We start from the raw sequence: 15,904 nt of genomic DNA, 5'->3' as shown, positions 1-15,904 counted from the left end.
ATGATAACTTGCAGCGGGGGATGATAAGGATGTTAGGCAGTGTAAGGTGGTTATCAGGAAAATTGGCAGGATACTTATCAGGACAATGGTGTATCTGGAGTAGCCTAAACAGAGTATTCTATTAAAATGTGAATGTTTATTAATCCATACGGAATATTCATTTGTTTCTATACTATAAAAGAATGCATTTCTTGCTGTTTCCATCCTCGCAATATATAACAAAATATTATGAACGATATATCTATCATCATCATCATCATCATCATCATCATTATCATCATCATCATCATCATCATCATCATCATCATCATCATCATCATCACCACCATCACCATCACCATCACCATCATCATCATCATCATCATCATCATCATCATCATCATCATCATCATCATCATCATTATCATCATCATCATCATCATCATATTATTATTATTATTATTTCATTACTAATTTATAATAGCTATCAGCGGTGATGGTATAAACGAGGCTCGAGTGCCACCAATGGCAATTAATTATCATAATCGTATATCGTACCCAGAATTGTACAAATCGTACATTAAATAGGCATATAAATTCACGCCAGGCTTCCTAACTCTTAACATTACATTTAAGTGTTATCAATAATTAATTATTATTAATACAATGAGAATCACTATAGCTCCGTGGTTCTGTCGATTTTCACTCCTCCGTAGAATGTCAGCCTTTCTGATAACTAATTATTCTTTCTGTTCGAACGCTTACATACGAAAAAAGTGATGATGTATGTCTCATACCATTGCGAAAAAGTACGTGCGTGCCGGTGACCGAGAAGCACAATGGTGTTTAGCATCTTTATTTTCATTCTTTGTCTTTTATTTCTTCCGTCTGGGAAAAGAACACTGACATATCGAGGGAAACGTTCACAAGTGTTTCTACGCTTTTTTAACGCCCTTTATCGTAACAACTTCCCGGATGTACGAAAATATACGTTATACATAGTCTCATAGGCATATACAATTAATAAATACAAATATCCACTGTTAACTGCACTTACGTAAATAATGAGGTCTACTTAGTTTAATATTTTTAAATTACACATTATTCTAAATATGGACGAAGCTATTGGCTCGCACAAAACGCAGATACGTGACACATCTACGCATTTTTTAAATCGTTTCCACTCTTCTGCCGCTTTCGTGCATACTTTCGTTCTCTATATTCTTATTCTCGAACCATGAAAAATATATACTCTTCCTTTACCTCCATTCCCTTTTCATCGTAACGCACGAAACCTTTCTAATCCCAATACATACGAATAATTACCGAGGAATTCGCGAGGATTGGAGTTGCTGCTCTTATTACGATGTACATGAATAATTCGTGTTTCGTTCGTTCGATATATAATAATATATATGCATATTTATATAAGTCTCCGATTCTCGAAGCGGAAGAAAGAAGTGGGTACCAAATTAATACGCAAACAACTATACAACAGACACAACAAGTAGAAGAGTACAAACGTAAAATACAAGAAACAAAAAGAAACATAAAATATATAGGAGATGGAAGATTGAATTTAGGACAAAGGACCAGTTTGATTGTTTAAATTAATATGCAAAACATCCCTTTTAATTCTCGCGGCCCGTTAAGCCCGACCGCGGCTAAACGCGTGTTTCCGGTTCTTTTACCTCAAGTCCACAAGCCTCGCGTCATCCAGTCAGTAAAATGAACAGGACGTCTAGGAAATAAACTTCCTACGGCAGAAATTGAAAAAAACAAAGGATTAGGTTTCTTGTCGACTTTTGAAACGAATTTATTTTTTGTTTGTTTTAATCGCCGGTCGGAATTATTAAATTTAAAAAATGAACAAAATTGGCATCAGCTTATTCTGTACATGTCTTTTCTCATAAAATGTTCCGTCGCGAGATAATTCAAAGAGATATTATCTACTTTTTGATTTGATCACAGATTCGAGGTAATTTCCTATTTTAACGTCTCTTACAAATTAACCAAATAAAGGGGTGGATATGAAAAAAAGAGAAAGGCAATCAGACAAACTGATAAGTCACGTTTCTAAAGTACTTAATAGCTTCTTGTAGCTAATTCTGACGAAGATTTCAATGGATCGATACGTTGAAAATGCTTACATCTAAATCTTACAATACCTATAATCGTTTTGGATGAACCAGTCAACATTAATGCTTCTTAATAAGATTCCAGTTTCCTTACCACATCTTTCTTTATATTCGCGAAACAAAAATTCTCGACCGATCTGTACGAATTTTCCCATAGAAAATAAGAAGTAAATGATTAATTCGACAGTTTGATCTACACAGCCTGGCCGAAAATAATTTTATCTCTTTAAAAGCGATCGTAAATAGTTTATAGTACAATGCTGGGAAAAACTTCTTCGCTTTGAGTTCGGAACTGGTGTTTCCTGATCGTGTATAATAATTGGTCCTTGATGCTCTTCCAGAACTGGCAACTCGCCTTCTTCTAATGATCTCTCGTCACATCTTCAGAGGACTTCTATCCTGCAGTCCACGAATACTCTCCAAATGTACAATTTTTCGATGATAGTCCTTGAGATCTTTTTTCGCTCCTCTTCCGACTCAAGTCGTAATGAGAACAGCAAAAGAACGACCATTCTGCGTTCCATTCTTATAAAAAGCGTAACCATCGTTCTTTCATTGCTTTGAAACCGTTATTCGAGAGATGCCTCTCTCGTTGACTTAAAAAAGCTATACAAAAATTATCTTCGTCTCTTTTGCTCTATTATGATTCTCGTTGCCATGCATGCTCACTCATACACGCACACACAAACGAAGATTTACACGTGTGATATGCAAGTGTCGTGTAAGCGCGACATGTATGATGCGGCAGTCGATCGTTGATTAATATGAAAAAAAGAAGCGAAACATCGCGTAATACGGCGAAAAACCGATTTGTTTTTCAGTCCATCTCTAGCGACGATAGGGATGGTAATTGTTGGAGCTGGATGAGGATCCTGTGTGACCCCTTTTGGGTCCACCGCCGCCGTTGTTGCCGTTGGTAGTTCCTGGGGCAGGAGAAACGCTTCCTAGTCTCGGAGGTCCGTATTCGGTGCCTGTTAGAATCGTATAAATGAACGTACGTGTGCCAGGACGCGATCCAGGATTGTAATCAAGGAAAGATCGGTAGAGACAGAGAGCAGTAGCGCGTGTAGTCACGAACGAAAGATGGGACGATTCGAGGACGATCGAAGAGATTGACTATGGATCAAATAAAAAATTTCTCGAATCATCGAGCCCAAAATAAAATAGCATTGATCGAAGCATTGTCAACCTCTTTGATAATCTTGTCGGGCACAGTGGCGGGTTTGAAGGCCACGTCGCGATAAAGAGTTTTAGGTCACAGGGAAGAAATGGTGGATTAAAAAAGAGATTGACAGCGTTAATGGAAAGGATCGCCCCCGGAATTACGAATTAATTGAATTGGCTCGAGCAACGCGACGCGCGCGTGAACGTAAAAGTAAATTAAATAGTAATAGCGATTGAAGGATGTTAGGTGGTCGATTCGTGGGCGAGAATCTTCAAGATCTTCTAGAACGTGCTCTGTCAACAAAGCTCCGAGAATACACTTTACATAAGATTTATAAAGAGAAAAAAAATGGTGTATTAATATTGATATATTAGAATTAATTAATAATCTATATGATTAACGTATAATAGAAAAAAGAAGCAGAAAACGATCAGGTCGTGCAACAAAGAAATAAATTCTATCAAAAATGTTTCGTAACGTGCAAGTACGAAAAGCTTATTATATTACGTCCTTGATCATCTTAATCGTATAGTGCTTATCGACTAAACACCGCCGACTTAAATATACGAGGATTAAAACAATGAAGTTATAATATGCTCCTTACTTTTCATCCAATTTTCGCTCTCTCCCTTTCTCTCCCACTCTTTCTCTCTTACAATTTTCAGTACAAAATTTATATTTCTTCCATATCTCTCGCGGCCTTAATAATTAGTATAAAAGGACTTAGTACTATGTATCACGAGCGCCGAGCAACTTCGAAGCAAATAGAGTTTACGATCAAGTTTAATTTGAATCTCCGCTGGGAGCTTCATCTTCCTACACACGAATTTCAACGCGTCTTCCCGATTCGAACAGGACGTTGACGCAAAGGACGCAATTTAGTAGAATTTAGTCGAACTTCGACTTTGCACAGTAAATGAATTAAAATGATCCGATCTTGAAACAAGTTGCTATACTTTCAAGTTCAAGTACAACAAAGGACCCTGCCCTAAATTTCGACTTATATTTCGCAGCCTCTTAAATAAATATACAGACAATCATTAATACCATGATTCCATTTTCTACATTAGATCTATGCGTATAAATTAAAAAAAGGGGGGGAAAGAATAGCATAGATATGTCACAAATCTAAAAAGCTCCCGTATGGTAAAATTTAATTAATATACGTAACTTAATAACAGATCTAAATGGTAGGCCTTAAGTAATCTTAATTTTTAAAAGGACGCGTCACTTGCACGTAGCTTATATAAATCCTTAATAGATAAATCATCTTACGGGCTATTTACGAATCATCGTTCGGTACGAAACGATCAAAAAGTGACAACTATAAAAGGAATTTTCCTTAATAATGTATCAAAACGTGGACATGAATTCAGGCATAGGGAAACAAAGAGGATGATGGCCACGTTTGGAAACGTTCTCATCGAAATCTACCACCTTACACCATTTCTTTCTTTTTTTTTTTTCATTCCTCCATTACAGCGCCGCCAACCTCCCTCTTTTCCATTTTCCTAAATTTTGCTGTTTTTTTTTTCCTTTTTTATATTAAGAACCTAAAGGCTTGATTTGTCTTTGGTAGGCTGTTTTTGCTATTTCTTAGCGCCTATAAGGGTGATAATTCGTGTGCTGGGTCAAGGAAAACCGTTGGGGACCTGGGGCTGCGTCTCCGTTCGGAATGAAGGTCGGACTTCCACTTTCAGTATTTTTGAACTTTGGGATCGGGGTGTTGTCTGCGGGAAATAAAGGAGGAAATTAGGTAGTGCGGGCCGTCCCGAACACGCCCTTCGCTAGGCGTAAAAGTGTAAATTTAGAATGACGTGTCAGCGCGGCGACACCAATGCAAATTTTCATGATTTACACTGTGATAGTGAAAAGTACCTCTTTTTTCATATGCTTAGAAAACATGGAATTTAACTTAACTTAAAAGAAAATTATATATTGATACGGATGAGAGATACTAAAGGGGCAAGTTACTTAATTATGAATGAAAAATATTACATAGATATAAAAGTAAAGTAATTCATCGTTAGAGATTGTCAACTAAAATCTGATGAGAAAATAAATAATTGGCCCCTAAAGTATCGACAAAGACAGGATATACCTCGAACCTGAGTATCTTTAAATATCCTGGTTTTGCAGTAAAATATAAGAGAGTATACTTGATATATTTTTAATCTAGTGAATACATTTATTAAGCTCAGTTTCGAGATGTAATGAACTGATACGTTGGGACGCGCATAAAACACTGCACCAATGAAAAGCTCGTCTCCATCGTTTCTTTACTTATGTCAATGATATAAAAAAGAAAGAAAAGGAATTTAAAAAATATTCTTTAAAATAGTGGACCACCTCTGTAATTCCGTCCTATACAACAAAATCATTTACGTTTGCGTTCGAATAGTACCGGATAAAAAGAAAATTTTAGTTTGTACAAAAAAAAAAGTTGAATTAGGACCGAAGAGGAACCAGCAACTGAAATTCGCGTGGAACTTTCACAAACGAAATGATTTCGGAAAACGGAAGTTGTTGCTAAGAGCTAATTGCAAAACAGAAGCGACAAAAAGAAAGTAGAAGGAACTAGTTTAGAATGACAATTCTATTTTAACAACTGTTTGAGCGAATGACGGAAAGGCGTGGCTACCGAAACAATTAGGCGAAAAAGGAACTTTCACGTGCACTCGCATGCTCGCTTTCATTCGCGCGCTCATTCATTCGCAAAATATTTTCTAATTTTATTTAAAGTTGCATACATTCCTCTTACGTAATTAATTCACGGTTATTAAAAAACGGGAATAGATAATGTAATGATAACAATATCAAACTGTGCAGTGTTTTAAGTCTCTCAACCTTTTGGATAAAATAAAAGTTCTAAGATTAACCACTTAATAATACGAAAAACAGATGACTTTAAAACGAAGGAAGAGATTGTTTGGATTCGATTGACAAAATTCATTTGTTTCTTTTTCATCAATATCATTTTCTATTTAATCATCCTCATAATCTATACCAGTATGTACTTTACGAATAATGATCCACTCTTTTTCTTCTATATTATTATCATAATAATTATCAGCATATCAACTTATCATCAGTATATCATATATATATATTCATATATTTTTATATATAATTATATATATCATCATTATAATCGTTATATTAATATTATTAATATAATATCTTAAGTATCAATAATCAATTAATCCACTAGAAACACCGTTAAGTATATTAATATATATATAATATATATATATTTATTTATTTATTTATATTTATATATATATGTGTATGTGTGTATTTAATGAATAATAATAATAGTAGTAATAATGACAATAATCAATAATAATTAATAATAATCATAATAATAGTAGTAGTTACAATATAGTAATAGTAGTAGCAGTAGTAGTAATAGTAATAGTACGGTAGCAATAGTAGTGGTACTGTTTTTATGTGTCATTTTGGGAGTGAGGAGAGCAGGTAGAAGTGAAACGTTACACAATTATAAAAGGATATATTCATTGAGTGAAAATAAAGCAGAAATCGGCAATTCACAAATAGAGATTGTGCCCTCCCCAATTGGACCTGCCTGACAACACTTTTGATATCGTAATTTAAACCTTTCTTAATGAATCTCCTTCTATGGTTGACCGTTTCTCGTCTTATTTTGACAGCACACGGAAAATATTAAACACCAAACTCGGAGAATTTTCTTTCTTTCTTCCCTCTTGAATGAAAATATTCATGCACACATGATCATGCACACTTTTCGATGCTCTGACGATTTTCCGCTCTATGTCATTATCAACCATGTTCGTGTTACCTTTTCTATCGTTCGTCTTTCCTCGTTTTATCCGTTCCCTCACTCCACCCCAATCCTATCGGACAAATAGCAAGATTTACGCAGCTGATTTTTTACTTCCTCTCTCATATCGTTGCCAAATCACACACGTGACAAGGGATGTTGTGTTATATATGTGTGTGTTTCTTTGTTTCAGCTTCACGTGTGTGAGATTTGTTCCATCAACATTGTGTGTAACTATCAAATCTATGTACCTCCATCGATCCAAGGACCTACACGCAACATTCGTGCCCTATCACTCCCTCATTCTTATCAGATTAACTAATGTCGCTAAAATTAGATAACGATCGTTAATCCGCTATTAAGCTACTCTTCGAAATTTTCGTTAGTCTCTGTCCCTTTCTCCTTTCCCTTGGTCACCGTGTGTCGCGTATTTTACATACACTATCATAGAACGAAATTTACAATTCACGACCAAATCAAGTGACAAACAACCGTACCCTAATAAGAAACGATCCTGATGGGATGAGGAGGAAAACAATCACCTCTGTGTTCAGCTCGTCTTCGATTTATCTGGAAAGTTTCGTAATGCTGGATCTAATTATTGGAAAAAGTTTCTGATGAAAATTTCAGGTGGTTAGGGAGGTTTTTCTTCTCTTGATACGATTTGGAAATATTGCGTCGGCACTTTCATCACATCGTCGCGTTTTAAGCACTAACGGTTTAGCTATGATTCTTTTAATGCATGTACTTCCTATGCACTATATACGTAATGCAGCTTAATAAACTTTTACATTGTCTCGCGTGTTTTTATCTTTTTATTTTAATGTTTTTTTTTTCTTTACTTATCAAAGATTTGGCAAACCTTAAACCTGGTTCGGCACCAAACGGTGCCACTTGTACATCGCGTACAAACTATGTTCTTTGTATTACTAGAAATCTTGGCGGCACTGTGTGTCTCTGTCGTTTGAACGTCGAAAATTTATCTCTACACGCTCTCCTCTCGCCACTTCCACGCTGATCCCATTCGCACCTGTTTGCCTTTCTCTCCCTCTCGTGTCCATGAAACTTTCCAACAATCGTTTCCTCTATGTCACTAGATTCTCTCTTCTGCAGTCACCAGCGATCCATGCTCGTTTTATGATTTTCTTTCTCGTAAACTTAATTTCGTCGGCTCTCGATTCATTCCTCGTACTATATACCGTAATATCCATCCGTCTCTCATTCGTCAACATTCGTCACTCTCTGTTCTTGTAATCATTTTTATTATCTCCCCTCCTCATCCAATTAACCAATTAACCAGCAACTTAACAACGCTCTCAGTCTCTCTCTCCCTGACCTTTCGTACACCCGTTTATTACAATTTGCTTTCTAACAAAAGAATTAAAATTACAACGACTAATTAACGACTTAGATACGCGATTTTTCCTTTTCACTTAAGAGTTACGGAACAATTATGATTCTCACGAGAACACAATGGTTGGCATTTGTTTGTTTCATTAAAAATATCTTCGTTTCGCTCTCTATTTTAATACTTCCCTAAGCAACGGTTTTCTCTTATGTCAAGTTTATACGCTTTAATTAATTAATTAGATAATTAATGGATACCTTAAGTATTGATCCTACGCTTTGCCTCATCCCCATAAAAGCACGGCCTGGAAAAGTATTCGCGACCTCAGCCAAAAAGGCCCAACCGTATAAAAACGGGGGAGGTTTGGGAGAAAATTCTACGTAATATTGTGTGTATGTATGTGTGTTTAAGTCAAAGGTGAGCTTCGTTTTTCTCTCTCGTTTTCTCTCATCTTTCTGCGTTTAAGGTACTCTGAGGATAATCATTAATTTATAATACATTTGTACACAACTTATCCCTTAATCAATAATTATATCGATTTACCTACAACGTTGTCCGGATTCCCTCATGCACTCTCACGTCTATACATATACGCTCGATTCACACAATTCTCACTTTCTCCGCCGAGTGTCGACCTTTCTTCCTTCCCTTTTTCTTTTTTTTTTCTTTTATTTTTTACGATTACTAGAATCGTACGACTAACGTACGCTTTTAAGACACGTTCTAAGAGCCTGCCGTTTTATCGAAACGCTACGTAAACGTTCGAAAGCAGCATCGAAGTATAACAAAGCAACAGCAAGATAGCGACAGGATACAAACGTGGCAAACGAAAAATTCTACGACTGAAAAGTGAAGGAAAAGAAAAAAAGAATTAAAGAGAGGAATCGGTAAATGTTCTTGTCCAACGACGGTAAAACGGAAAGATAAAACAAACGTTATCTGTTCTTCTCCCTTAGGACTATAACACGATTCCCTATCGCTCGAATATACCGGTTCCCACTTCCCCTGGTAGCACTTTTGGTGTACTTTCGAGTATTTATTGATCAACCCCCCTCCCCGTAAAATTCTATTTCATTATTTACTTATCTTATTTTCGATTCGCTCTTAACCAGCTACAACTTTTTGTCTTATCGTCATTTTATTTTTCCTTATTTTCTCGTTAAATCGATTCGTACAATCTATCCTTAGGCAGAGGTAAAGTTTTCATGTAATCATTTATCGTGTAAACTAGACCGTTAAACGTTAGATAGCCTTTAACTATTATTTAATATAATAAACATGATAGTCGATAATAACCTTAAAAACGGCGTCCACTTTTAATTAATACTTCGAGGATTTTGTGTCCGCGGGGCCCGATCGTCAGCACCTCATGCGTTAAATATAATAATTCTCTGTTTAAATTCACTTACTACCCTTATTTATCTAACTACCCGTTTACGTTAGCTGCAGCCTGTTTTCATACTCATCTTATTTTTCACTTTTTCTTTTACATCTTTCTTCCTTTGTCCACACTTTTCCACTTTCTTAAAATGATTCGTTCCCGTTCGTTCATTCACATTCTTTCGCAAAACACCAATCAAATTGCGTCTCATTCTCGCTTTAACTCGTTCACCCTGCATCTCGCGATATCTCGTTCTCCACCATTTTTACTCTCCATGCCATACAATCTCACTGTCGAATGATTTAATCAACCGCTCATTCCCTCGTTTTCTCCTCTTCTGATATAAACTTAAGCTACGCTGAAACGCGCTCGAGAAGCTGTAGATATAGGCATTTATTCAAGAAAATAGTAAAGCCATTGTAATTTGTGATAATTAATTAATTACAATAGAAAATAATAACAACAACAGTATGGTTCCTTGTTTATGTGTTACTAGTCGTAAATAGTAAATAGTTTCATAAATCGTAGCAGTACTTTGACACTTCTTTTACCTTTAATAGTTTCATCGACGTCCCTCCCCCTTTTGTTTCACGTTTAATAATCCTAAGCCTAAAGTGACACGGCAATATTTCCAAATCGACGTATCGTTCGCAGGAGAAAAAGCAGAGGCGCTTCCTTTCAGTTCGAATAATTAACACTGATTTACAATTTTTTTTTCATCTTTTCGTTCTTCGTTCTTCCCCTTCTTCCTCTTATCATCTTTTTTCTTTATACGAACCCTCGCCTCCTTTTTCGATATTCATCTCTGAGAATCTCAGACTGAAGAATTTTTCGTTAACCTACGCGAAAAAAGGGTCCTCTCTTTGCTTAAGCTGTTGTCCTTTTAAAGGGCAGTGGTCGTTGGACGTATTTTGCTCAGCGAAAAAGTACCGTAATGATTAAATAAGCAAAGAGTATGGTCTTTTAAACGCGAAAATTAAGACTTACCATAGGAATCGTTTTTTTACGATACAACATATCTTTACTTTTACTTTTTACAATTTGTTTCATCTAAGATATTCTTTTATTTATTTTGTTTTTGTTATTTTTTTGTTATTTTTCGTTTTGTCCGAGAGTGTCAGTCTTATTAGGACCGTTTCAGAGGACTCGACATTCTTGGAATGAGCAAAGTCAATTTCATTCGTTTCAGCCTTGCTTATGTTCGAAGCTAGTTGTACTCGGATACTTTTCAGTCGGGACTCAAACGTAATTAGCAACTATCATCGAATAACTAATTTCCATCGTTAAAATTAACATCTTAGCAAATAAAATTATGGAATCTTAAACACGTGCTACGATAGACAGAGTTATCGAAAATTCGTTCCAACCACCAGCCGGCCCTGATTTATTCTCTCGTTAATATTTGTTTGTTTTCCTTAAGTTATAATTATACACGGAAACTTCTATTTATCTTCGCGATTTCTCTTTTTCTACGTACGTACGTACACACGTATATTGATAGATGCACATCGAAATATTAAATATTACTCGTTAAAGTACAAACAGTTAATTCTATGGTAAAAGGATTAGTGCATGCGCATACAAGACTCGTAAAAACTTCGTGTTTTTCGTGTCGTAAAAACACATTGTGTTTATCGAATCTCGTTTTATACCGTCGTTTATGTCGATTTTATAGTCGAACGGTATACAGGTATATGCATACTTGTCTCTAATAAGGGTAACGTGGTCTTCTAATTAAGTTCAAGCAAAGTACGCTTGTGTGTACAAATTCTTCAACATCCTATTATATTCTGTATCTTTTTCGTGACTTGTTCAAGTTCATTGAACTATGCCTACGCTTAAAAAACGGAAAAATGTCCTCCGTTGTCGTCACATTTACTGTTTCGAGCACATCGAATATCATAGAAATTCTGGTCGCATGACGGTCACGTTTGTCGCGGCGGCACTCGTCATTACGAATGCTAAATGCAAGGGTGAACTTATTCCGACACGAATTCAGCTGATAGAAAGATACGTATCTGCGTATCCAACTAGAGAACGGTTGCTTGTTTAATTCGACAATAAACCATTACGTTAAATCCCTTAATTAATTAATCAATTAATCGATTAATATCAGTAATAACAATCTAACAAGTTTTGTATCTTTCTGATCTGGACGTACCGTCTAAGTATATTAACCAGTAGATTTCTATACGAAGAGTAAAAGTACCGTTTTTTTTTTTGTTTATCTGCATTTTAAGGCTTCGTTCATGATTCTTTCTTATCGAAAAATTCTACTCTCCACCCCTTCCCCCTAGTCATACATAATCCCCGCATTCTACACCCAACTTTTTAATCCATTCGATTCATTCGTTTTTTTACGTTGTACTTCTGCCCGATCACGATATCCCTAGGAATTAATTACGTATTATAATTAACTAGTACTTAATCGAAAAACGTTTCTTTCGGGTCCCGAATTGCTTAGAGGCTGACTTACTTAAAATTGAACGGTCTAATCGTGAGCTACCATAGCATCTCTCTTCGCCGGTTCTGCAAATAATGCGTGAAAATCAAGGCGAGAGTAATAACTATTCTTAACCGCTTAGAGAGTTTCAGTCTGAAACGTCGAGATTTCTTCTTTTTTTAACCCGTAACATCGATCTCTCGGACTTGGCTGTTATTTTGAGAAAATATAAAGAGAAAATGGGAAAGAAAACTAACCTATCGTTACGATTATATATGTGATCTGAGAGACTGACGTTAAGCGTTAATTTATGGACTGAACAAACGTTCGACTGTACAAAATTTCTACAGGCTACTCGATTATTTCTTTTGATTTATCTAGTAACTCACGATCGCGGAAGTATCATAGAAAGAGGCGTTGAATGAATGCGGACGTGCCTGTCTCTGTGTGTCTGCGTGAATATGCTTAACTATAGTGTGAAAAATCTTGTAACACGTTAAATCCTTAGCGGTTAGTAATTTACATCTTTAGTGGAATAATACCATTTAATTGTATGTAACACGTAACGTAATGGTCGACGAAAATCGACGGCCTGGCTGCCTGCGATATCAGCTAACGAGCGAAGGACTTATTACGAAAGGACCGACACGTTTAGGAACTCCAGGAATAAAAAAGAAGCAGCTGACGCCTCGTTGAAAATCACGGTTCATTAGTTACAATGAGGTATATGTTATTCGACAAATCCTTAAGAACGATTAAAAAACATCTGAGTATCCCTCTTGTGTTCCATTCTCGTTTGTTTCTTTTTTCATTATCTCTAAAAGTATTCTAAAAAGATGATGCCTGCGAGTAAATTGTATCCAAACGGTAGTTAGATTACAGAAATTGCTAGCAGCTTTTATTCTGATACCAAAAAATCTCATTCTCTCACTCTTTCTCTCCCTCTCTCTCTCTCCCCCTTTCTCTCGGTTTGTCCTCTTTTTATCATTTTATTTCCACAAAAAAAAAAAAAGAGAAATTTACGGATCATTCCACTGTCTGCTAACAATTCGACCTATTAACATGATTTATAACTACTCTTATCTTTCAACTTATCACGTCGTTTCGGAAAGTAAATGGTACACGTTCAGACGAACGTGACGATCATACGAATTGGACGAGAATGTAAATGTGACGACCAACAAGATGCATATCTGATCTTTATATTTTTATATAGTCGACCTTATGAACTTTTGTTGCTAGATACGACCATTAGTTATTGATATTGTATTGTAGTTTTAACACATAAAATCATGTAACCCTGACGAAAAAGGACAATAGAGCAAGAAAACTAGGAAACAGTTAGATTAAAATATGAAAAGAGGAAAAGCAATATTTGCAAAAGTGAATAGCGATAATCTTAGTTGTGAGGAAAGTAGAAGAGTAATAATAGCATTAGCAACAACTACTACTTAAGTAAATAACTACTATGGAGTGACAGTAATGACAATAATAAAAGTAGCAGCAATTGAAAAATAGCGAATCGTAATAACAAACCCACACACCTCTCTATATATTTATGTAGTATTTACCCAATTTTCTTTGTCGACTTCTGTGCTAAGCATGCGAAATTAATGACTCCCACATGTTTCATAGACAATGTTGCGCATGTATACATACACATATATACGATGTTTTCAAGCACTATACATTTGAATGTGAATTGTTATCGTGTCTCGTTTGCACAACAAAAACAAATCGAATAATACGACTCGACTGAATAACTCACCACCCAACTTGACATTATCGATCGAACCATGCGTACACCACCGTTAAATATCGTTTAGGAAGATAAAGACTACGTTCAGTCTCCAAGAAATAGTTGAGTTATCGAATTAATTAAAGCTAAAACTATCGTTAACGCGGCAATGCGTAAATCGATTAAATGTATCTGTACAGAAAAAAAAGAAAGATAAGAATATTTGCTTTTATCGAGACGTAATACATGCGTCGAAAAAAATGTGTACGTTTTGAATGCAATTTACTACCCTTTCCTTCCTACTTAATTAAAGACTAATTAATTTACCCTCTGTCTCTCTCTCTCTCACACACAATCTTACACATTTCTCACTCTCTCCCTACCGAACACGTTTCTTCTCTTCTTCTCATTCTCTCTCTCTCTCTCTCTCTCCCCGTCCATTACCTTCCCCTTTCGTTTTCTTTATTCACAACTAATTAAGACTAATAAGGTATTTGCTTATCTCATCTGTTCTTTTTTCGTTCCGTATTGCAATGTCTGAATATCAACCGTTAAATTTCCCTTTTTTTCAATGAATTTTCCCACCCTCCCTCCATTTCTTTCTTTCTTTTTATACAGCCATTTTCCCTCGAGAGTAGAATCAAAACAAAAAAAGAAAAATAAAGCAGATCGAAGAAAATTGTAGTGTGTACAGAAGTGTATATATGTGGTATACATAGATGTTAATATGTCGACATTACGCGTGCACGAATGGCCGTGCATGCAAAATGTACATAACATTTTTAAAAAAGAAATACGTACGCCCCTATATCGATATATTTTGTCCTGCTTTTTTTAAAGATATACATTTACACGAGCAGACATACGAGTGCGTGTACATACATATATGTTGTAATGAATAATATATATATATCATATATATGTATATATACATATATATTTGGAATATATATACATATATATAAAAAATTGTATATATACGTGTATATATACAGAATAGCACGTAAACATGTGTTCTCTCTCAACATCTCCGCTCTCTGTATTATGTGTAATAATAGTAATTAATAATAATAATCAATCATCGTTCATTAAATCGTTATTATCAGTAAACGCGCATAATATTATAATGTTCACCGCGACAAAAAATCTCTCTCTCTCTCGCTCTCTCTCTCTCAATCTGTAATATTTTTACTCCTCCTACATAATTATTCCTTTCCTTCCTCTCTCTCTTTATCCTGTCCTGTTTTCCTTTTTTTTTTTTACTTCTTTCGTCTCTCTTTCTTGATTCTACAACTCTAATTTCTTAGACTCTTCCTTAAGAGAATTCTTAAAGGTAGAGACAATGCGCTTTGGCCTGGTGTGTGTATATATATATATATATATATGTATGTATATATATATTTTTTTTACTGCTACTGTGCTGATAATGGAGTGTTCGACTTCGTCTGGATTATGAATACACATATCCCGAAAAAAGAAATTCACGTGCAATTTTTTCTAGCTAAGGAAACTTTTATTTAAAATTCTTGACAGCGTGTTATTTGTTTAACACGATTGAAAAGTCGGACACTCCATTCGGTACAGAGAGTTTTCTAGCCTAGGTCACTGGGAATGAGATGGACAGAAAGCGTGCGAGCGTAAAGATCCTTAAATGTATCCTTAAATCTGAGGTAAAACATGATGAACATGGATACGTATTACTTTTTCGCCGTTTCATAGTCACATCGGCTAGGCCGTTTACTTTTCTCGACTGGCAGCCGATGCGACCGTAATCTTAATAACATATATCATTTTCATTTAATCATATTTCCTTATTTTTCTTCGTCGTCGTTTCACATTTATCTATCGTTCCACTATAAATATTCTAATCGTTTGTCTCGTACAGGGGGGCACGATCTTACCAATATAAT

The 15,904-nt window shown here is 35.5% G+C and overlaps 1 protein-coding gene across 3 annotated transcripts in view; it reads right to left on the bottom strand.

Annotated features, from left to right (window-relative positions):
• Positions 1-699: 699 nt before the first annotated feature.
• Positions 700-15,904, bottom strand: part of LOC117216492 (heterogeneous nuclear ribonucleoprotein 27C-like) — a 30,094-nt gene continuing 14,889 nt past the window's right edge. Inside the window, exon 8 of one of the 3 annotated variants that reach the window (XM_033463209.1) lies at positions 700-1,736. In XM_033463209.1, coding sequence (XP_033319100.1) covers positions 1,672-1,736 — 65 coding nt within the window. In that variant the 3' untranslated portion in view covers positions 700-1,671. Of the gene's footprint in view, positions 1,737-2,420; positions 3,089-3,749; positions 5,013-15,904 lie in introns of those variants that run through there. The other 2 variants (XM_033463206.1, XM_033463207.1) reach the window with 2 other exon arrangements.

The sequence above is a fragment of the Bombus bifarius genome, unplaced genomic scaffold, assembly GCF_011952205.1.
Source record: "Bombus bifarius isolate JDL3187 unplaced genomic scaffold, Bbif_JDL3187 scf7180000010271, whole genome shotgun sequence".
Lineage (NCBI taxonomy): Eukaryota > Metazoa > Arthropoda > Insecta > Hymenoptera > Apidae > Bombus > Bombus bifarius.
Note: the sequence above shows the minus strand (reverse complement) of the source record. Positions and strands in the feature narration are given on the sequence as shown.